Here is a 22,349-nt window from a genome sequence, read left to right on the forward strand (position 1 = left end):
ATGCCCACCAAAATATTAATCGTGGTTGTCTTTAATCAGTGGGGCCGTTTTCACCTTTTTCCATTTATATATTTTGGAATTTCCTATAATGAGGACAACTACTTTTTATAATGGGGAAGAAATTATAAAGACTAAAGATCTAATAAGCAGCATAGCTTAGATTGAGGAGGTCCAAAGACATTTCAATCCCTTCTTTTTTAAACAGTTGAAGAAATCAGGCAGTGAAAAATTAAACTTCTTATACAGATTAATAACCCAAGTATGAGGCTACTTTAAAGAATGCCAGAGATCTGCACTAACTAGTACATAATTTTTACAGGGCAGCGTTTTCTTATGGCACTTCAAATATTTATTTCTAAAACTACCGCTTAAGTCACGAGACGGGTTTTTACACAAGCTACCTAGGTTTGGGACATTTGTTTGCCCATAAAACCAGCTGCCAGCAAGATACACCTTCCCAGCCAAGTTCAAGTCCACAACAGGAAACTCTAACTTACTGTCAGAGCCACACTCCAAGTCCTATCATAGCAGTGCTCAGCCCATGGAGACGCCAAGACTTACACACACTCAGGATGAACTCTCTTACAACAACAACGCTCAGTTACTAAGTCATCAAAGAAACCCAGATCTGATTCAAAGTCCTATCCTGGCTAAAAACCCCCTTCATCTGCACTCATGGCCAGATGAACAACTTCTCCGTGGGGACGGGGCTTCCTTCAGGGGGATGAAAAGGTTCTGGAATTAGGCAGTGCTGATGGGTGCACAACACCGTGAATGTGTGAAAGGTCTCTGAATCGTTCGCTTTAAAATGGTTAATTTTGTTAACCATTTGTGTGAATTTCACCTCGGTGATTTTTTTTTTAATTCATATACCAGCACCAAACAGGAGATCTGGGCAGGATTTATCAATCCCCAGGCCTTTCCGGACTTATTCCACACACACACTCACAGTAAGTACCATAAGATGCAAATGCTTCCCAGCCTAGGCAAAGGCTCAATATTTATTCAACGAACTGTCTGAGGACCTGCTGTGCCCAGGCCATGGAGATGCAGTCCTGCCCCCCGCAACACCTGCCCAAGGAGTGCCACCTGGAGCAGGTGCCGGGCTCAGGAATTCTGACTGGACACAAGGCCCCCAGCAGGGAGCCATGAAGCAGTGGCAAGCCCAGGCAGGCCACGACCGGATGTGCCTTGTGGATGGCCACTCTGCCGGCAGTGGGAGTGGAAGGGCGAGGTGTGGTAAAGGGCACGGCGATGGGAACAGAGGCAGGCAGACCTGTATGAGGCTGCTGCCGGGCGCTAGAGACAGTGGCCTGGGCCAAGGTATGAACAGTGCAGTGCTCTGGGAAAGGTAGTGTGGTTCAGGAGAGAGCAAGGATGTGGCCCTAATGCCCCTGGAGACTGCCCGGATAGGAGAAGAGCCTCGCAGCTGCTCAGGGTGGGCACCCGGTAGACACCACCATGGTCCGACAGGCAACATGCTAGCCCTGCCCTGAATGCAGGGGCAGGGGGAAAGCATCCAGGCCACTGTCCAGCTCAGTCGCCTGGGCCCTGGGCAGATGTGGGTCCCAGCCCCAAAGAGACTGGTGCAGGGACGAGCAGAGAAACAAATTGGTACAGGAGCAGTGTTTGTAAGCCGATCCAAAAGGTGTTTTGATTCCTAGAAACCACACAGGACACTTACTTCCCCAGACCAGCGTGGGCTGTTTATTTAACTATAAAGATGACTGACCTAAATCACCTAACCATGATTTCTAACATATTTCCACAGGTCAAGCCATCCAGGGGGACCTTGGAGCCCACCTTCCATCCCCATCAGCCTCCCGTTCCAGAGCTGCACTGCTGCCCTCCACCTGGGCCACCCTTATCCCCAAGTGGAGAACATGCCCTGTCCCACCACGTCCTGGAAGGTAGGAGGTTCTGGAGCGAGCGGCAGCTGAACCAAGTTTCTACTGAAGGGAGAGGGGGATCTGGCACCGGAGAGAGGCAAAGGCGACAGGCGGTAGGGACGCCCACCAGGGCGCCTGTCTGACCCACGGCCTCCCCTGTGTGTGCGTGCAGGAAATGACCAAACATGGCTGGAAAAATAAAACACTGGTTTGTTTTACTAATGTTTCCTTTGATTTATTAAATTAGCTATTCTGATGATTTAGGGTTTTTTTCAAATGTGAAATTTTAAAAAATCAAATGTTAAAATCCGTTCTTCAGGAAAGGCACAGACTTTTTTTAAGAGAAAGGGATAAAAAAATGTTCCTGATACTATCAAAGCTTCACATTTTTGAATCTCTAAATATTATTTCAACTGGGAAATAAAACACGAGTTGGAAAGCTTCTTAAACTAATAAAATAGGTTTTCTTTTGAGTTACTGATAGCACGGCCGCTAACAACTGGATCTTGGCATCTTTCATCTTAGGAAACTGATCTAGTTTTTATTTAGAAAACAAAAACAAAAAACAAAAAACAAAACCAGCAGATCATTTTTGGGAACAAGATGTCCTTTCTCCCCCCCCCAAAACTATTTGAAACCAGATTTGATGGCTTTACATTTTTCCACTAAACCAATACTGTATAATCACTCCATCAGCTGTGAATCGAGCAGGTTTTCTCTGCCTACATTTGTCCAGCTGATGACTTGTTCCCAATATGCAAGTCTCTGTGTGGAAGAGTATGTCTATTGCTCCGTAAACATGTCTTTCTTACTCAAGTGTTTTATTTCTAGTAAACAAAGGCAATAATGCTAACGTACTTGTTTCTAAATAGTAATCCTGAGATGGCCAAATGCACGGGAAGCAGGAGAGACAGGCCAATAGTGGAGGAGTGCCATGCCGAGGGTCAGTGTCACAGCAATGCCCATTTAAACCAAGAACGAACAAGCCATGTTACTCACACAGAAGCTGCAGTGAATGGCAGCTGTGGGCACATGCAAGCGAAAGGGTACAGGGACCTGGGAAACCTTGTGCCTCTGATCAGAGGCTCAGAACCCAATCTATCGCCTATTTGGGGTATGGTATAAAGCACCCAGCACTATCACGTGTCCAGTAGCTAAGTGAGCCATTTTCTACTTACTCACTTTCAAAGTAAAAATGAAGTACCCCTAATTAACTGTTTTCTATTCTTTTAGTAAGAAGGTAGCACTATTCTTACCCTCCTACACACACACACACACACACACGTGATTATTCCCTCTAGTATCCATATCTACAATTAAAATGTATTTAAAGAAGGTATCGGGGAGCCTGTGTGACTCAATTGGTTAGGCTTCTGACTCTTGATTTTGGCTGGGGTCATGATCTCAAAGTCATGAGATCAAGCTCCACATCGGGCTCCACGATGGGCATGGAACCTGCTTGGGATTATTTCTCTCGCCCCCTCTGACTCTGCCCCTCCCACCCCCTGGCTCACGGCCCTTGCACTCTCTAAAATTTAAAAAAAAAGAATAGAGGTATCAAGATTAGTGTTTCTCAGCCTTTAACCCAAACCCCTTTTAAAAGAACATAAAAATCCCCCAACTACTTTCAATATTATTTGAAATTTCAAAATTAACTACCATGAAAAATAAATCAAAGTGAGTATTATACAACATACCCTAAACCTCCAGAGCTTGTCGGTCTTAGATTATGATACTCCAAAATATATAGTTGATAGAGCAACCCTGAAGTTGTCTGAGGCAGCAAAGTCCCTAACCCTGTTTCCATTGCTTCCTCAAATACGGCAGCGCCCATGACACTCTTCAACGACCAATGCTGCAGCCTCCTTCACTTGCACTGCCCAGCCAGGCTTCTCAGGGCAGCCTCTTCACTTCCTCAGCCATCTCCTGAGGCCACCTGGGATACAGCAGCCAAAGTACCCTGGGAGTTCCAGGTACCATCCCCTCGTCCCCCAGCATGACTTGCCCTTTGAGAGGAGCCAGAGGTGCCTGACCTCTCCCCAGATCCAGCCCCTATCCTGAAGCACTGGGTGGGCCGATGTGTCTGTCGGTGGCCCACAAAGAAAACCTCCTGTGCTCCTCCCCCCACACATCCCATCACGACGGTGATGAGGACGGCTGATGTTTTCGGGGCACAGATTCACACCAATACTGGCATTTGTCTCCTTTCAGATCCCCTGCCTGCCCATCTGCTGATCTCTGGTTCAAGGAACACAGTGGAGATGCAGGAGCTAAGTGGAGCATTTATTCACTGCCTACCGTGTACATGATCTGATGTTGATACGCATGATCTTGTTTACTTATCGAACATCCCAGATACAGACAAGGAGGCTGTGGCTACCAGTACTGACAGGTACAGCTCAGGATGGAGTGCTGCCGGTTCTCCCTCCATACCCTCAAACTGCTACCTGACCAGGGATTTTCTCTACAACAGTAACTGCTAATACGTCTGTGGCATTTCTGATCATTGGTACAGCTCAACATAAGTAAAGGGGTCCGGGTGGGGAAGGCAGATATTCACAAAGAATATGAACGGCCAAGGAACACAGGAAAAAAAGTATTCCACCTCATTAAAATTCAAAACTAGTATGCTTTGCAATAAGGTTAACACACATTAGGCTAACATCTACTCTGGCAAACACTGAGAAACAACCCAAGATCCTGATCAAAGTGCAAAAGTTAGATCCACAATTTGCTATTGTGTCACAATTACAAATTATGTTTTCAATGGCATCAATATGCCAGGATAGAATATGAAGCTAAAGGGCTTTTTAAAGCACTGTGTGTGTGTGTGTATGTGTGTGTGTGTGTATCAGAATTTTATAAAAGCACTCCCAAATATTTGTTTCAAATCTCCAGAAAGAAATATACCAAAATAGCATCCTGTTTTTCTGCTGATGGGATTCTAAATGATTTTGTTTTTCCCCTCATTACATCATTCCATAGTTTCTAAATTTCCCACAGTAAACATATTTCTCTTGTAAATAAAGAACTTATACAAATAGTGAAACAATGACAGAAAAGGAACCTAAGGGAACTATGAGAAACATCAAGGAAAAGAACACATTGGTTTTCTTGCTACTCTCGTTTTATTCCAGCACCACATTCGTACCATGAAGCCTGGGGAGAAATGCAGGTGCTTTAGAAGATGTAAAATTAAAGGGGGTGGGGGAACAAACACCGGGTAATGAGTACCACACAACTGCCCATAGCCAATCTTCCTCCTCAAGTCCTGTATCAAATCCTAACAGGAAATGAGCTTTTTCTCCATCAGAATTACGGACTTAGATTATGGTAAAGAAATCCATCTGAAATCCCTTACCTCTAACTGTTAAAAGTCAGGGATCCTGCCTACCTAGCTTACATAAACACAGGTTAGGAGTGAACCAAGAATTTAGAGGGAGGGGGGGTTCAGGAGGTATAAATGCCTATAAGAAAAAGAAATCTTAATTAGTCTAGGAATGCAAAAGACACAGGCAAGAATGACAGGGCTTGGAAAGGAACATGGCTGGGAGGCAGGGAGACCGAAGACCCAGGCTGACACAAGGATCCAAAGAACACAGTGGCCCCAGGGATGGCGCTGATGCGGGGGGGGGGGGGGGGGGGAGGCTTGATCGGGTGGGGAAGGGAAGCCTGAGCAACTGCTTTGGTTGCACCCCATCACATCTGGTAAGGCTTGGAGCACAAAGCAGGCCTCAAATAAGAGCAGAATGGACAGAATGTGCTTTAAGGCCCAGATCCTGTGGATTTGGTCACACACAAAAGTAAGACACAATCAGCTAAAATGCCCGTCAACTTTGTAAACCTCCTTTAGAGGAAGTAACTGCACCAACTCTGTTATTTTGTCATCATTTATACCAAACTGCCTGCGTTCCAACTACTAGGTGGTAATTTTTTTATTACGAACATCTCTCATGTAAAGCTACCAAAGCTCAGGGGCGCCTGGGTGGCTCTGTTGGTTGAACGTCTAACTCTTGATTTCAGCTCTGCTTGTGGGGTCATAAGATCGAGCCCGGCATTGGGCGTGGAGGCTGCTTAAGATTCTCTCTCTCCCTCTGAGCGCCGCCCCCCCAAAATTCACGAGCACACTCACTCATGAAAGGAGTGAAAGGAAAGAAAGGAAAAAAGAAAAACTACTAAAGCTCTATTTGAATTAAAAGCTGAAATACTAGGGGCGCCTGGGTGGCTCAGTTGGTTAAGCATCTGACTTCCACTCGGGTAGTGATCTCAGGGTCCTGGGATCGAGCCCCACCTGGAACCCTGCATCCATGGGGAATCTCCTGCTCCCTCTCCCTCAGCCCCTCCTCCCCCCATTCATGCTTGCGCACACTCTCTCTCAAATAAATAAAATCTTAAAAAAAAAAAAAAAGCTGAAATACTAAAATACTATCTGAAACCTCAAAACCAGAGCATAAAAATTAATTTTTAATTGGGCACCTGACTGGCTCAGTTAATGGAATATACAACTCTTATTCTCAGGGTTGTAAGTTGAAGGCCCACTTGGGTGTAGGGATTACTTAAAAATAAAAATCTTTAAAATTAATTTTTTTAATTTAAAGGGTCCTTGGCTCGATCCCAGGACCCTGCATGACCTGAGCCAAAGGCAGACGCTTAACAGACTGAGCCATCCAGGTGTCCCTTTAAAATTAATTTTTTAAGAACACAAACTCTGGAAAGAAAGAAGGAAAAGAATCTCTCACACCATGCATCAAAATCATTTGCATCCCATCTTTTTCAGTGTTTTTACTTCAAAGCATGCATCAGGATATCCCCTTTCCTAAAAAAATATTTTCCAACTAATAGACTTCAAACAGAAAAGGCTGCTTATCTTGGCTGTTCAATTTTGACCTGTCAAGAGCATCCCCTCCCTTATCATGGCCACGATGCAGTAGATTCAAGCTCTTATCTTACAGAAAGAGAGGAATTAAACCAACTCTCTGGCTGGACAAGGCATCTCCTTCTGACTGCTGTATCATGACCTCCTTTCTCTTCTGTACAGACTTTCTCACAATCCATCACCTTCTTCTACTCAAGGTTTAAACCTTCCTTCCTTTACCAATAACTTGAAAGACAAGAACAATGTCTTTACTGATGCTGACAGAATCCCCCAAATCAATGGCAAACAAGGAAAGCTCTCCATTTCTCTGGTTTGCTGGATTACAGAAGTGGTCAGATCTGGCATAAATCCACAGCAAGAGAAAAAATTCATTTGTAGTAACTATAGAAAGTGGGAGGGAGATGACCCAACTATATCTTCTGATCCATTTCATAACCTTCCAATTCAAAAATATTCTTTCTCTTTTAAATGCTTTACTGTATTTTCCACATTTCCTAATGTGAACAGGTATTATTTTTACAACCAGAGCAGGGGTTTTCCTAAGTCTAATCATAATGGAAGACTTTTCAAAAAGTTTCTCTGAAAGAGCTACAATGTTTTCAGCTATTTGATAGGCTTAAGCCTGGTTGTAATCAAGGTTACCACATAATTTATTATCCAAACCAGGACCCTTGTAGGAGCACAAGGAAACTGGAGGGAGGTGTGTGCAGGAAAACAAGAGACCCACACCAGGACTGCCCCAGCAAACCCGACTGTCAAGAGAGCCTGGGCGTGACCTTCTCACAAGCCTCTTCCCACCTGGTGACTTAGGGAACGGTTTTCTGTGCTACAAGACACCAAGGCATTGAGAGTGGATTTCAGCTGGTCACTCTGCAGTAACGCAGCAGGACCTGCACCCTGGCTGACAGAAGGCAAGAGGAGGGAAAAGATTTTCTAGGGGCCAAGGGATCAGAATCTCCCTGATTGCAAATGGACACAAAGCATCACAAAAGAACAGACTCTTTAACTCCTTAACCTCACTTCCCCACACCAACTTAAAAAGCAACAAACAAAGCCCCTGGCGATCTGTGTGCTTATTTCGTAGACCCCCGTTCCCCCCACATACCCCCAGGTGCCCAACCCCAGCACCTCCAATGCTGACCTCACTGCCCACATCCAACCCAGCACCAAATGTGGTCACTGGTCACATCTACCTCTCTGCTCCTCTCAGAGCTACCTGTGCCTCACCTACCGGACTTTCCTCCTAGATGCCCCAAGCACCCCAATCCCCAGTTTCTCCACCCCAGCAGGCCTTCCAAACCCTGACCCGAATACCTTCTCATGGCCTCATTACCCCACTAGGACCCATGGTGCATCCCTGCAACCACTCTCCCACAAACCAACCCACCTCCGACCGGCAAAGGCCCAGCCCTGGCTAAATCCAACAGCCCATCCTTGCTCTCCACCTACAAGGCTCTACAAGGCTTCGTCACTGGCTGTCCACACACAGCTTGGTTGGTTCCCCTCCTGCCTCAGCAACCACTCCACTCCTTACCTGTCCCCTTTGCTGGCCCTCCTCCATCTCCACACCCTGTTGGGCCCTCGGACCCCCTTTCACTCCTACCGACATCATCCCCCAGGTGATAACATCCCATTCCCCGGCTCTAAATACCCTCTCCCGCTGCTCACACCCAGTGAGTAGCTCCAACCCATGCTGCTTCCCCAGGCACCACAATCTCGAGCCCTGCTTTCTACCCCATGTCCCAGGGCCCAACTGCACACTCCTTCACTGCCCCCACCCCTCCCCACGGGCCTGCTCCCCTGTCTGCCTCCCTCCACCTCAGTACTTGGCCAATTCTGCAGAGGCTCAGGTGAAATCCCTGAAGCTGTCCTTGCCTGCCCTCTCTTACTTCCATCCTCCTCCAGTCTGGGGGTGCCCGGGTCAGCTCTGCTCCAGCACCCGACCACTTCTCACCACCTCCACACAACCAGCACCCTGGCTGGGGCCACCGTCAGCTCAGCCGCCCTGTGGCAGGCAACTCCTGACTGGTCTGCTCCCTGGCTTGGCGGCTGCCCCAGAGATCCTTTTAAAACTAGGCAGAGCGTGTCACTCTGCTCAAAGGCCTCCAACAGCTTTTCCTCAAAGTCAGGAAAAGCCAAAATCCTTACCAGGGCCACGCAGTCTACATCATCTCTGTTGACCCCATCTTGCCCTCTGTCCACCAGGGTCCCTGAGACATCCCAGGCACCTCCTGCCTCAGTGCCTTGCTTTGCACCTGCTGCCCACACACGGCCACAGCAGACTTCCCTCCACTCCCGCCGGCCTTCACGCAAATGCCATCTCCTTAGGGCAGCCTTTCCCAGCCGGCTGAACGTACAGCACTTCACCCCTGGCAGCTTCTGTCCCACTTCCCTATTTTATTTCTTCATTTGTATTTATCTAACATCTACACATATGACTTATCTCTAGCACACCCTGCCTGTCTCATCACCAGCGTGGAAGCTCTGGGAGGTCAGAGATTTTTGTCTGTTTTAAGTCCCTGCTGTTCCCCAGAGCCTTAAACCTGTGGGAAGCACTCAGTACATACTTTTAAGGGATAAATCAATTAATGGCCTGCAGGTCCCTAAATGATCCCTGTCTGACTTCACATTCTATTCCTCATTATCCCTCTTCCTTGATTTGTTTTCTTCACAGAATTTGTCACCAGGTGCCATTTGATGCTTCTGCTTCTTTGTTTCTTGTCCACCTCCTCCCACCATTGAAAGTCAATTCCAAGAGAGCAGGAACCAGGCAGGCACCCAGCAAACACCCGCTGCAGATGAGAGTCCCTTTCCTGCCCGCCTTCCCAGGCCAGACCATGAGCCATTCTCACCTGGACCAACCGTTCTCACCTGGGCTTCCCAACTCCAGACCCCTCCCTCTTGTAGCACCCATGGCAGGAATTCTCTACCCTGAAGCTCAAGCAACTTTTCCACAATCATTCATTGACTCCCCTGCTGCCCACCTCCGTTCTCTGTATTCTGACTGCACTAAGCTTGTGTCCAGAACAAGACACGGCGATGCTGTTCCCCCGCTGTTCTCCCTCCTCTTGCGCTGCTTCACCAAGACATTTTTGAGGACCCTGAGGCCATCTCCCTTGAGAACCTCTGACAGGCCACGCCCACCCCTATAAACATGGCTGGGAAGGGGTCCCTCAAGGGTGCTCTCGCAGCACACCATACTGAATTCAAACCCTGACACTTAGGGTCTGACTGAAGACTTGCCGTCTCTCTCCGACTGGGCTGTAGCAGCCTGTTACCGCGTCTGCGTGGTGCCCGCCCACGGGGGGCGCTCTGGGTTCCTCCTATTATACGGCTCTGAAGAAAACATGCTAAGGGAAACTGAAACAAACGATGGACTTGTATGAATGATGATTATTTCTCCCACCCTTCCATAAAATGGAACCTAATGAAGCTACTCCTCAGTCCAAACCCCTAACTTCTCCAGACTAAACGATCTACTCTTGGCACCCAAGAGAGAAGACCCCAATGTTCTCAACAAGACTATTAGAAGCAGAAGACACAAAACCTTAGGGAACCTTCAACACTCCTGCCTGCCGTGAACTTGGCACTGGAATGCCAACGTGCTGAAACAGGCTGTACTGCTGGTGGGCCTCTGCCAACGCCAAGTTCAGGCTATTAACTTGGTTTCCCCTGGACAGCCCTCCAAGTTCAGATGATACAGGAGCTCTCCACACAGAACGGCAGACCTTTTCCTGGTTGTCCTTCCTGGCCTGTGCCCTTAGGGTAGGACAGTTCTTCAGGACTTTTTGCTGCTTTTCTGGTTCTAATTTCTTGCCATGTGGCATTCACTCGTATTACACTAAATTTCCTAGTTGTCTTTAAAAGCACACAAATTTGCCTAACAAGATTCCCGTGGAATACGGAGATCTTTTTTTATGTTTCTCTTATTTAGGATCAACTCTGATCACATGATCTAACCTCTGTGAATGCTGGGGCTTTGCAAAGCTCTTGTTCTTACTGTGACCTATTCATTATTCTTCTTCTATGTATGGATTTACTCTTTTTCGCTTTAAAGTATTGTCATGGACCTTTGTTTTACTTTGTGTAAAGAAACTCTAAGGGCGCCTGGGTGGCTCAGGCGTTAAGCGTCTACCTTCCACTCAGGTCATGATCCCAGGTCCTGGGATCGAGCCCTGCATTGGGCTCTCTGCTCCGCAGGAAGCCCGCTTCTCCCTCTTCTCCCTCTCCCACTCTCCTCTGCTTGTGTTCCCTCTCTCGCTGCCTCTCTCTCTCTCTCGGTCAAAAACGAGAGGGCGAGAGAGAGAGAAAGAGAGAAAGAAAGAAACTCTGATTCCCAGTGTGCCTGGGTGGCTGTGGGTTAAGCGTCCAACTCTTGATTTTGGCTCAGGTCATGATCTCAAGGTCATGAGATCGAGTCCTGCATCAGGCTCAGCATTGGGCATGGAGCCTGCTTAAGATTCTCTCTCCCTCCCTGCCCCCGCTCACACAGGCGTGTGCACTCTTAAAAAAAATTAAAATACAATAAAAATAAAATAAATAAAATACAAAGAAACTGATTCTTTCCATGTGAGTTTCTAAAAAAAATCAGCTCTTGCCACATTTGAGGAAACTCTCATCCAACATAGGATGCCAAAGAAAATCTTTAATGATAAAATCCTCAGCACACGGCCACCGAAGCCCACCCCCCTACCCTCGGCAGCCAGCAACGGCAAACCCTCCCCAAACCCGGTTCGAGGAGCAGCCAGCTTTGGTCCCTGCTGTCTCTAGCACCTTGATAAGCTGACAGCCTGAGCCCCAGTTTCTGACTCCAAAGCAGACATGAAAGTAAGAGCCTGCATTTTAGAGTCTAGCAAGGCGTTGACCAGCAGTAAAAAGAGATGGGCTACCCAGTAACTTTCTGTGGCTATCAAGCACTTGATCAGTGCAACTGAGGAACTGAATTTTAGATTTTCATTTTAATGATTTTAAATAGCCACATGTGACTAGCAGCTATTGCCCTGGGCAGCACAGATGTAGAGAAAAAGACAAATACAATTTTTCAGTGCGCCGAGGGGCCATGCTATAAGGACAAGAAAAAACAAAAACACAACCAGAATCACCAAGTCAGCCAGATGCTGCCGGGGACAAGTAGCGGGAGGGAACAGGAGACCGAGCCTCCTTTTCTCCTTTACTCCTGCCAGAGCACACGGCTACCGCAGCTCCACCACCACCATCCCAACTCTTGATTTTTTTAAGATGTATTTATTTATTTGACAGAGACACAGCGAGAGAGGGAACACAAGCAGGGGGAGTGGGAGAGGGAGAAGCAGGCTTCCCACCGAGCAGGGAGCCAGATGCGGGGCTCGATCCCAGGACCCCGGGATCATGACCTGAGCCGAAGGCAGACGCCTAAACGACTGAGCCACCCGGGCGCCCCCCCCCCACCTCTTCCTTCCTAAGACCACCCCAAGACCAGCTGCCCAACACGGAAGGTCAGTGCGCACCGCACCTGTCATCAGCTCCTGTCTTGCCCACCCAGTGGTGAGTTACCTGGGACCGAGACTGTGGGATCCAACGGATATAAACTTTACTTAACACACCATGTGAACCAGATGCTTTGGGCAAATCCTTGCATTTCACCTTCCCACAGAACCACCAGGTGAGTTCTACAGCCACTTCTAGCTCTAAGGTTGTCAGAGTCTATGAAATTAGTGTCAAAGACCTTCTGGGCCGAACAGGGAACAGGGAGACACAGAGGAACATCCCAAGAGCAGAGAGGCAGTGACCAAAATAATCCTACCAGTTGGACAGTGGAAACAGACCAGCTCTGCTCCAGCCCCCTAGACTATCCTGTTAACAAGCAAATCATGCAAAACAGTCTTCTATCTTACTTTTAAGTTTTCTAAGGGGCAGCAATTTCACTAGTGATTAAATATGGGCAGTACAGTGTTCCTATTTTTATATTACAAAATATTTCCTAACAAAACTTTCTACAACCCCAAATTCCATCACATGAACGATTTCTTTACAAACATTCTTTGATAGACTCTTGTTTTCATCTGTTTTCCTTCTGCTGTTTCGCCCTCTGCTTTCTCATAAGCTCTACAGTTCATGTGAACACACTTCCTGACATGCCTGCTTCCACGTCATCCTGGCAGTTCGTGTGCTGACCTTCACAGCCCCCTCCCCCTGGCATGTCTCCCCTCCCAGCAGCTTGATCCCATGAGGCCAACTCTATTACTCCTTTTTCATCCTCTTTTTAATACTTATCTTTATAGCCTGACACAGTGGGGGAACACTCTGCAAGTTCTTTAACAAAACTGCTGTAAACTCACTTTATATTCACATTGTATTTATACCCAACTACACATTATGTCCACGTTCCCGGCTCCCATGTATTTGCAGGGACTCCTAGTGAAGATGGATCTGGAAGCTAAAACAGTCCTTCCCAGCCCCACTCCTATAAATAATGGTAGAGGGAAAAAACCCCAAACAGACAAACCTTTCTGTAACAAGAAACAAAGTAACAAATAGGCTGACACTGGGCCTGGCAAGGCTCTGAGCCCGGCAGACTTCACTCAGGCAGCCCCCGGCTCCATCAGGGAGACAGGGCCTTGGGGGCCCCCAAACAAGGGGGATGAGAACCAGGTCCAGTGCTCAAAGCCAGGGCCCAGCACGTCACGTCACGGTTGGCACCACTGGGGGAGCGAGGCAGACCTCCACTGTAAGACCCAGGTCTGGACTGGATCTAGGAAGGGAGAATGCAAAACCACAGCAACAGAAGCCGGGTGAGCAGAGGGGGTGGCCGGAGAGGGAAGAAAATCTCAAAAGAAACACTCAAAAGAGGATTTTACGCCAGATGGAAAACAGAACAACTGGAGAATTACTTGAAAATAAGTACATTAGGGTCCTTGGTGATTTAAATGAAGAAACATTTTTAAACAACACAAACACATACATACAAGAAATTAAGAACCAAAAATAGGCAGGAATGAACCAAATAGAAATCTCAGAAATAAGAACTATAATCCCTGCAACAAAAATTCAACATAAACACATGACTGTTCACAAGGAATTAGTAAATGGAAAATAACACTGGGGAATCCATCCAGAAGTTAGCACTAGAAAAAGATATCCAAACCATGAGAAAGCAGTTAAAGAGAAACACAGAGAGACTAGTAAACTCTAGTGTGTCATTAACAGAAGTTCACCCAATAGTTGAGAGCAAAATACAGTTATTTTCAGATATACAAAGACAAAGGTAGTGACCGTTCACAGACCCTCAGTGTTTTGTTTTGTTTTTTTTTTAAATGAAAAGCGATCGAAGAGGGAGAGAGAGGGAAACCAACAACAGGGAATAAATACGAAAATGGAGAGTATATGCCGTGGATTTAACTAACTGTAGAATATCACAATTTGAACGTGAAAACAAGTCAACCTAAAACTCTCCTCCCTAATGACAAGGCAGGTGGGTAGGGAAGGCAAGCTCAAGTTCGTCTCTCAAGTGGAGGGTGAATGGTGTGCTGGGCTCTCAGGCAGCAGGAGAGACAAATCAATACCCAGGCACGAAACCTTCCTTTTCATTTTTCAAAGACTATCTAATTTAAACTTGGAAAACCACCTTGCTTCTTCCTCTAGAAAATCTGTCAACCCGAAGGCTTCAACACAACAGAAAATCCATTTAAAAATTTCACTTTATAGGAAGAAGGAAAAGTTATGTCTGTTGTAAAATCAGTGGGACATCTCTCTGTGAATCAATAGGGTAAAAATCAAAATGTGAATGCTAGTTAAGTCAATGTACTTAAGGACGGGTGTTCACATCCTTCTTACTGAGTAATGCCACAGTGAGGCAAATTCCAGGACCATGCTTTAAGGAGTCCTAGAATGATATTCTTGCCCTTAACCTCATGTCTAGTATTAAGAGAAAAACATTTGGAGGCAAGTTCTCTCTAAAGAGCTTTTTCCTTTTTTGAACCAACACTTTAAGTACCTTTATACACATCAAATCATAACCCTACATCTGGAAAAGTATTGGCCCTGAACATAGTGAATGTGTGTAATCAGCCTTCTCTAACTGGTAACACTTATTCAGGTAAAACTACATCTTGGATGTTGCTGCCATAATACAAAGCGTGACTTCTGGGTTCCAAATGGTGAGTCATTCATTCATTCTCCTACCTTGCAATGAAAGTCTGAAGTTGGGTTTCAGGTTACTTCATTAGAACACATTTTTGGAGCTAGAAGGAAGCTTTCAGCATCCTCCAGCACACAGTAAGCTCTGGGCTGGCTGGTTGGCTGTACAATGTTCACAGCAATGCAGGCTTCCCTCCTGGAGTTAACCCCATCAGGTGACTCCAGCAGACAGCAGAGCCAAAATTAGTCAGCCAACAGGGTTCCCAAGAAGACTATCTCACGTGAAAAGCATTTGGTTTTTGAATGCCTTAACCTTCACTGAAACAGGAGTATTAAAGCTAATCCTATGTTGATACAACACGGAAACTACTTGAGTCAAGCAGAGAGAAAGAAGGGAATAGAGTTACCGGAAGAGTAAAGAAACCAGGGTGCTTCGCTTCATCTTCGTATTTGCCTTCAGTTGAACTTCCGGCCTCCATGGATTTGGACGTGGTGTTCTTACCGATGCCCATCATTAAGAGAAAACGGGCAGTTTAGCCGCTGGACTGCCGGGGCTGGAAGAGGAGGCTTGTTCAGGCAAGGAGCCCAGCAGGATCTGAGCCGGCTCTCCCGGTGCCTGGAGGGCCCGATGCTCAGGCAGAGAAGAGCCCCACAAGTGCCGCCATCTCTTAGCACCTAGAGAGAGGAAGCACCAAATCACCACAAACGCATAAAGAGCAGGGGACACACATTCACTGCATCTCCTGCAGAGAAGCTGGTTATAGTACAAGTTACATCCAAACATCAAAAAAAGCACGTTACTTAATCACACTTTTCAAGACCCCGCCATCTTCAGTTAGTCGTGCAGACCCTGAATCGCCCCCTGGGAGGAGGACTGCTGAACTGGGCCATCGGCAATACCCAAGTCCAAGGATGAAAAGGCCACACAGTGATTCCGGTGACACGCTGGATGGCAGAGCTCTCAGAGCCCAGCACTCTCCAGCAGAAACTGCTGCAGTGAGGAAAATGTGCTGCAGCTGCCCCGTCCAGCCCAATCGTCACTACCCACGAGGCTGCGGGAGAAACTCAGCTTTTACTTGGATCTGATTTTAATCAATTTGAATTTAAATAGTCACATGTGACTGGTGATGACCACACCAGACAGTAAATGCAGTTATAGCTAATATACTATGACTACCTGGATATCAAAGTTCTGAACCCCCTATAGGTGCCCAATTAAAGGTGGAGGAAGGCACTCAAAAGCATTTAAAAAAAAAAAAAAGGGGAGAGAGAGAGATGAAACCAACCTGGGATTAAATGACCACACAAAGTTCTAGGCACGCGTCAACATGACCTTCAAATGGGCTAGAAGAATGCCATACAAAACACAGAGCCAAAACATTCCGTATCAGTCGAATAACAGCATAAACCTACAGAAGAAATCAGAAAGACAAAGTAAAAAGGAAGGGAGGTAAAATGGCAGGACATAAGGGAGGAGGGGGAAGGAGAGCAAGATGGATCTGGAATGCTCAGAGAAACCGATACTGGTCGATGAGGAAAAGTGCAATGCTCTGGGCTAAGAGAAAATATAAGCAAAAGTCAAGAGTAAGAAATTACTGAAACAATTCTATGCAGCCAAGTTTCAGTGAAGAAGAAAATTAAAAACTCAATTTCAAACAAAAGTATGACTTGGACAATAAAAGAGATCCACCCAAAAATTAACAAGCATTTGGGGAATTTCAGCTTCAAAAAATGAGAGGACACAAAGGATCCCTACAAGGGTTGGCATCTGGACAATAAAACATGTCTAAGGATGCCCAAAGTTTCATTTAAAAAAAAAAAATACCACAAGCAGGTAGGGGTGAGAAGGGACAGAACATTCATCAGAATCATGTCATATCTCAGCACCAATTAATGTCCCACTGAGAGTGAATAACCCAGCCAAGCTGTCCTGCAAATGTGAAGTCACACCTACTCGATGTTAGAAACACAAGTAGGAAACCTGTTCGAGGATCTCTGTTAGGGACTCTTTCATTCAACAATGACTGGATGAACCAAGGGAGAAACTGAAATACAGACAAAAGAAGAGAAGGAATTATACAAAAATCTGGGAGTTCAGTAGGTAGAGCACAAAAAAGGAAAATAAAATAAACCGTTGCCAGAACATCACGTTGCCTGCCTTAAGTAGAACAGAATCAAGTGCACACAGCAAAGTGGTTTGAGGGGCTCTTTTGGTTTAAATGTTCTTGCACATTTTGCCTTCTTGGTTACATCATATCCATATCTATTTAAAGCAGTAGCTCTCGGGACACCTGGGTGGCTCAGTAGGTTAAGCATCTGCCTTTGGCTCAGGTCATGATCCCAGGGTCCTGGGATTGAGTCCCGCATCAGGCTCCTTGCTCAGCGGGGAGCCTGCTTCTCCCTCTGCCTGCTCTCTCTGCTTGTACTCTCTCTCTCTCTCTGAAAAATAAATTAAAAAAAAAAAGGGGGGGGTGCAGTAGTTCTCAACCAGGAGTGATGTTCCCTCCAGGGGACATTTGGCAATGTCTGAAGACCTTCCAGGTCATCAAACTGGGGGAGAGCTACTAGTATAACAGGTAGAGGCCACGAGTGCTGATAAACATCCCCCAATGCACAGGGCAGACCCCATAATAAAGAACTACCTGGCCCCAAATGTGAAGAGTACCAAGGCTGAGAAACCCTGGTTTAAAAACATTTCCCTCCTCCCAAAAATGACAACCCGGTGTGCCACGTGGATCCGCAGCACAGAGCAAGGGATACATGTTCCGGTTTGGGAAGCAGGGACATGGATGTCACCAGACAAAGCAAACTCCGTAAAGGAATAAGTCTATGGGACTTACTGCCAATTTTGTGACTTTTAAAATAATTTTCCCTTGGACGCCTGGGTGGCTCAGTTGGTTAAGCGACTGCCTTCGGCTCAGGTCATGATCCTGGAGTCCCGGGATCGAGTCCCACGTCGGGCTCCCTGCTCAGCGGGGAGTCTACTTCTCCCTCTGACCCTCTTCCCTCTCATACTGTCTCTCATTCTCTCTCAAATAAATAAAAATCTTTAAAAAATAAAATAAAATAATTTTCACTTTACAATAACTGGGAGGAGCGGGCCATTTCTGCTCATCTCTGCAGTTTGTAAGGAATATGGGGACCCATTTTACTACGTAGTTTCCAATACATAAAAGGGAGGACTTTCTGTCCTCAGAGGGGAAGTTAAGGACATTGCTTAGAAAACCCTGAAGGCTCTCCCTGTAGCCCTAGCTGAGATTTCACTCCAAATTACCCTTTTCCTTGTGTTCTCACTTAAAGTGTTTTACAACAATTCAAAATAAAACAACACAAAGAATTCCTAGCAAAGGCAAAGTTTGCAGAGAGGCAGGCAAATGATGAAATGCATAACAAACCCTTCACACACCCCAATCCCCTGGAATAGAGTCCCTGAAGAGGACTAAGGAGGTAGAAGAGTTTTGAGGCTCTTGAGTCATAAAACGAAATTCTCTTCCAGAAAGACTCTCCTAATTGGCGGTGCCACCAGTGACAAATCGATCCATCTCATCCAAGTTTGGGAACCCTACCACAAAGCTGCGCAAGTGGATAATTTTTCAGAGATTTTGTGATGTGTTGACTCGTGAGTTTTCCATGTCTGTTAGCAAGTACAGAGACTCTTCTGTGGTTTATCTCCTTCTGCCCTTTGCCTACAGTGTTTATAAATCTTTATTTCTGTAAGGATCTTAATCCTTTAATTCTCTGTTTTTTGGTTACAAATATCTTATCCCAGCTTTTTGTTTGTCCATGAATTTTGTGGACGGTCTTTCAGGATTATTCTCATGTTTGTAATCAAATCCATCCATCTTCTACACATTATGACTTAGCTACTACCTCCCATCAGCTTCCCAAGAGCTAAAAACAACAACAACAAAACCACATACAGCATGACAATGAACATACCTAAAGTGGCCCTGACAGACCTTTACCGTAACCACCAGAAGCTTGGGTTTCCCAGAAGATAGGAAGATAGGACAAGCAAAGAGGACAGTGAGCCACTGCCAGGTTTTTACAAGACTACATGCTATGTGGAAAGAGCCAAGATGTCCATCGACAGATGAATGGATAAAGAAGATGTGGTATATATACACAATGGAATATTATGCAGCCATCAAAAGGAATGAGATCTTGCCATTTGCAACGACGTGGATGGAACTGGAGGGTGTTATGCTGAGGGAAATAAGTCAATCAGAGAAAGACATGTATCATATAACCTCACTGATATGAGGAATTCTTAATCTCAGGAAACAAACTGAGGGTTGCTGGAGTGGTGGGGGGTGGGAGGGATGGGGTGGCTGGGTGACAGACATTGGGTAGGGTATGTGCTATGGTGATTGCTGTGAATTGTGCAAGACTGTTGAATCACAGATCTGTACTTCTGAAACAAATAATGCAATATATGTTAAGAAAAAAGAAAAAGAAGAAGATAGCAGGAGGGAAAGAATGAAGGGGAGTAAGTTGGAGGGGGAGACGAACCATGAGAGACGATGGACTCTGAAAAACAAACTGAGGGTTCTAGAGGGGAGGAGGGTGGGGGGATGGGTTAGCCTGGTGGTGGGTATATGGGTATTAAAGAGGGCACATTCTGCGTGGAGCACTGGGTGTTATGCACAAACAATGAATCATGGAACACTACATCAAGAACTAATGATGTAATGTATGGTGATTAACATAACAATAAAAAATTAAAAAAAAAAAAGACTACATGCTATGGTTATCAGAAGGGCCACATGAGCCCTTGGCTCCACATGCAGCCCCACGGCCATCAGCGGACCAGCGGAGCTCTCCAACCCGCACTCACCCATGTTAACCTTAAGGAAAAGGATAGGGTTTTTTTTTTTTTTAATTTTATTTATTTGAGAGAGAGAGAATGAGAGATAGAGAGCACGAGAGGGAAGAGGGTCAGAGGGAGAAGCAGACTCCCTGCTGAGCAGGGAGCCCGACGCGGGACTCGATCCCGGGACTCCAGGATCATGACCTGAGCCGAAGGCAGTCGCTTAACCAACTGAGCCACCCAGGCGCCCCAGGGCTTTTTTATTTATTTATTTTTTTTTTTTTGAGAGAGAGAGAGAGAGAGAGAGAGAGCACAAGTAGAGGGAGCGGCAGACAGAGGGAGAGGGAGAAGCAGGCTCCCCACCGAGCAGGAAGCCCGACGCGGGGCTCGATCTCAGGACTCCGGGATCATGACCCGAGCTGAAGGCAGACACTTAACCGACTGAGCCAGCCACGCACCCCAGGATAGGGCTTTTAAATGTAGAATGCATTTACCCTCCTAAGTGAATTGCATCTTCATGCTCATTTCAGACACGATCAACCCTGCAGCAGCCAACCCTCCCCATTGCCCCCATGACCAGGAACAAAGTTCCACTGTGGCAAGACCACTTTCCATCAAGCACTCTGTGTTTCTCTACTGAGTGTTTAACTGGCCCTCATGAGCTCTACTGGGACCCACCCACTGTCTTTGCTGTCTCTTACAGAGCAGCACCCTTCGGAATGCCCTGAAGACGCGGGGAGCCAAGTGAGCGCAAGAGGGCATGGGCCCAGGCAAAGTGCAAGGCAGTGATGCTCTGAGAGAGGCTTTGGGGCAGAGGGTGCCAAGACCCGGGAAGAGAGGTTACCCTTTATTGGGTAAGACACACAGACAGGGGAAGAAGGGAGGAGACAGCCAACACTGAGCACAGAAATGCATGCCTGGAAGTCCCCAGATGACAGAGCATTCCACAGCCAAGTACTTGAGAGTTACAGCCTCAAGGCCAGAACCCACGCACCAACCTGAAATCAGAGTGCTTCATCCACAAAGGCCGAACTTGAGTGGGGAAATGCCAAGGCCCAGATGGAGATAAAAGGGGGAGGAAGGGTGGAGTTTAGGGTTTGTGTTAAAACAAAAGGCAAAATCTCCCAGGGAATCTTACACTGGGGAAGGTCTGCATGTCCCCAGCCCATCCATCACCCCTCTTCCCGTTCCTTGCAGAAGAAAAACTAAGCGAGACCACCGTTATCTTGCCCCTGACCCGGCTACGAGGGGCAGGAGATGCTGAGGGATGAAAGATGGGGCTCACTAACGATGAAACGGACGAGGGCAACACAGTGAGAGCAACAACTACAGTCTCCCCGCTAAGCGCCTGCCTCACCTTATCAATGGCACCTTGTTCTCCCGAGGAAGCACAGTATTGCAATGATGTGCCCACTAACTCCACACAAGGGGAAGCTGAGCTTCAGAGAAGCGAAGTAACTTGCCAAAGGACACACAGCCATAAGTGGCGGAGCAGGATTCAAACTTTAATCAGCATTCCCGTCCTTACAGTGCTTATACAAGCAAGGCCTAAAACTGTCCTCTGAATGCCTGGTTTTTGGCCAACCTCCCTGAGCAAATGTGCCCCAGGCTGCCCTGGGAGCACAGTCTCTGTCCGACCTGCTGTGTGCCGTCTGCTACCTGGGATTTCTGAGGGGGCCCCAAGGGCTGAGCTCCCTCTCCAGGGCTGAAGCCCACGTCCCCCCAGGGCAGGAGCTCCCAAACCTGTGGGCTCCGGGCACTCTGCTGCATCGACACCATCCCAACAGCCCCACCACCTCTGGTCTCACTTTCTGTCCCACCTCGAGCACTCCTCTTGTCCATACAGGTGCAGCCGGCACGACCAGAAGCCATCGGGCCCTTTGATGGTATCCTGATGTACCTCAGAATGACAGCCAAATTCCTCAGCAAGGCTATGGGGTCACCGTGACACCTACCGGAAGGCCTGGCCTCCCCTGTGCGGTCATTTCCATCTTTCAGGTCCTCCACTAGCTTCTCAGGCTCTTGCATGTGTGGTGCCTCCAAAACAAACATCCTTTACCTCCCCCCTTTCCATCGGGGGAACTCCCATCCGTGCTGCCTCTGGTCGCCACGTCACCGTGGCACCCGTGACCCATGAGGATGGCGAGGCCACCACAAGGCCACGCCTGCCTGCCCAGCCAGACCGCTGTCAGAATGAGGGGCAGCAGCCACCGCCTGTATCCCCGGCTCCCGGGGCCGGACTTGGCACCTGCACTGAAGGCTCCCCAGGATTTGTGGGATAAATAACTGGTTTAAAAAAATAATTATAAAGAACCCCTGATATAATGTAACACTCATTCTTGCTTAACACTCTTACTAAACTGGGAGAGGAAATTAAGAGCCAACATCAACCACATCTGTGACACACCAGATGCACTGATGTCGGGGACAAGCCAGGGTGTCAACACCACCGCGATCACTCAGCTGACAGAGAAGGAGGGGGGAAGTGTTTGAAAGGAAAAGACCAAATTAGAACCACAATCAAGAGACAGGAAAATCTGAGAGGACCTACCAGTTGATGGCTAGGTACAAAACACATTAGGAGTGTGAGTTTGTGTATTTGTTCACTACCTTACAAATAAGGGCATTAAAAATAACCCACATAGGTTAAAAAAAAAAA

General features: G+C 46.9%; 1 protein-coding gene across 12 annotated transcripts in view; it reads right to left on the reverse strand.

Annotated features, from left to right (window-relative positions):
• SLC23A2 (solute carrier family 23 member 2) overlaps nucleotides 1–22,349 on the reverse strand; it is a 134,825-nt gene that overhangs the window by 59,746 nt on the left and 52,730 nt on the right. For 8 of the 12 annotated variants that reach the window (XM_025876047.2, XM_073878346.1, XM_073878344.1 and 5 more), the window contains one exon: nucleotides 15,288–15,555. In XM_025876047.2, the coding sequence (XP_025731832.1) occupies nucleotides 15,288–15,395 (108 nt within the window). In that variant the 5' untranslated portion in view covers nucleotides 15,396–15,555. Of the gene's footprint in view, nucleotides 1–15,287; nucleotides 15,556–15,681; nucleotides 15,878–16,166; nucleotides 16,290–21,510; nucleotides 21,535–21,645; nucleotides 21,756–22,349 lie in introns of those variants that run through there. The other 4 variants (XM_073878347.1, XM_025876051.2, XM_073878349.1 and 1 more) reach the window with 4 other exon arrangements.

The sequence above is a fragment of the Callorhinus ursinus genome, unplaced genomic scaffold (assembly GCF_003265705.2).
Source record: "Callorhinus ursinus isolate GAN/ISIS: 27379988/994484 unplaced genomic scaffold, GSC_fseal_2.0 scaffold29, whole genome shotgun sequence".
NCBI lineage: Eukaryota > Metazoa > Chordata > Mammalia > Carnivora > Otariidae > Callorhinus > Callorhinus ursinus.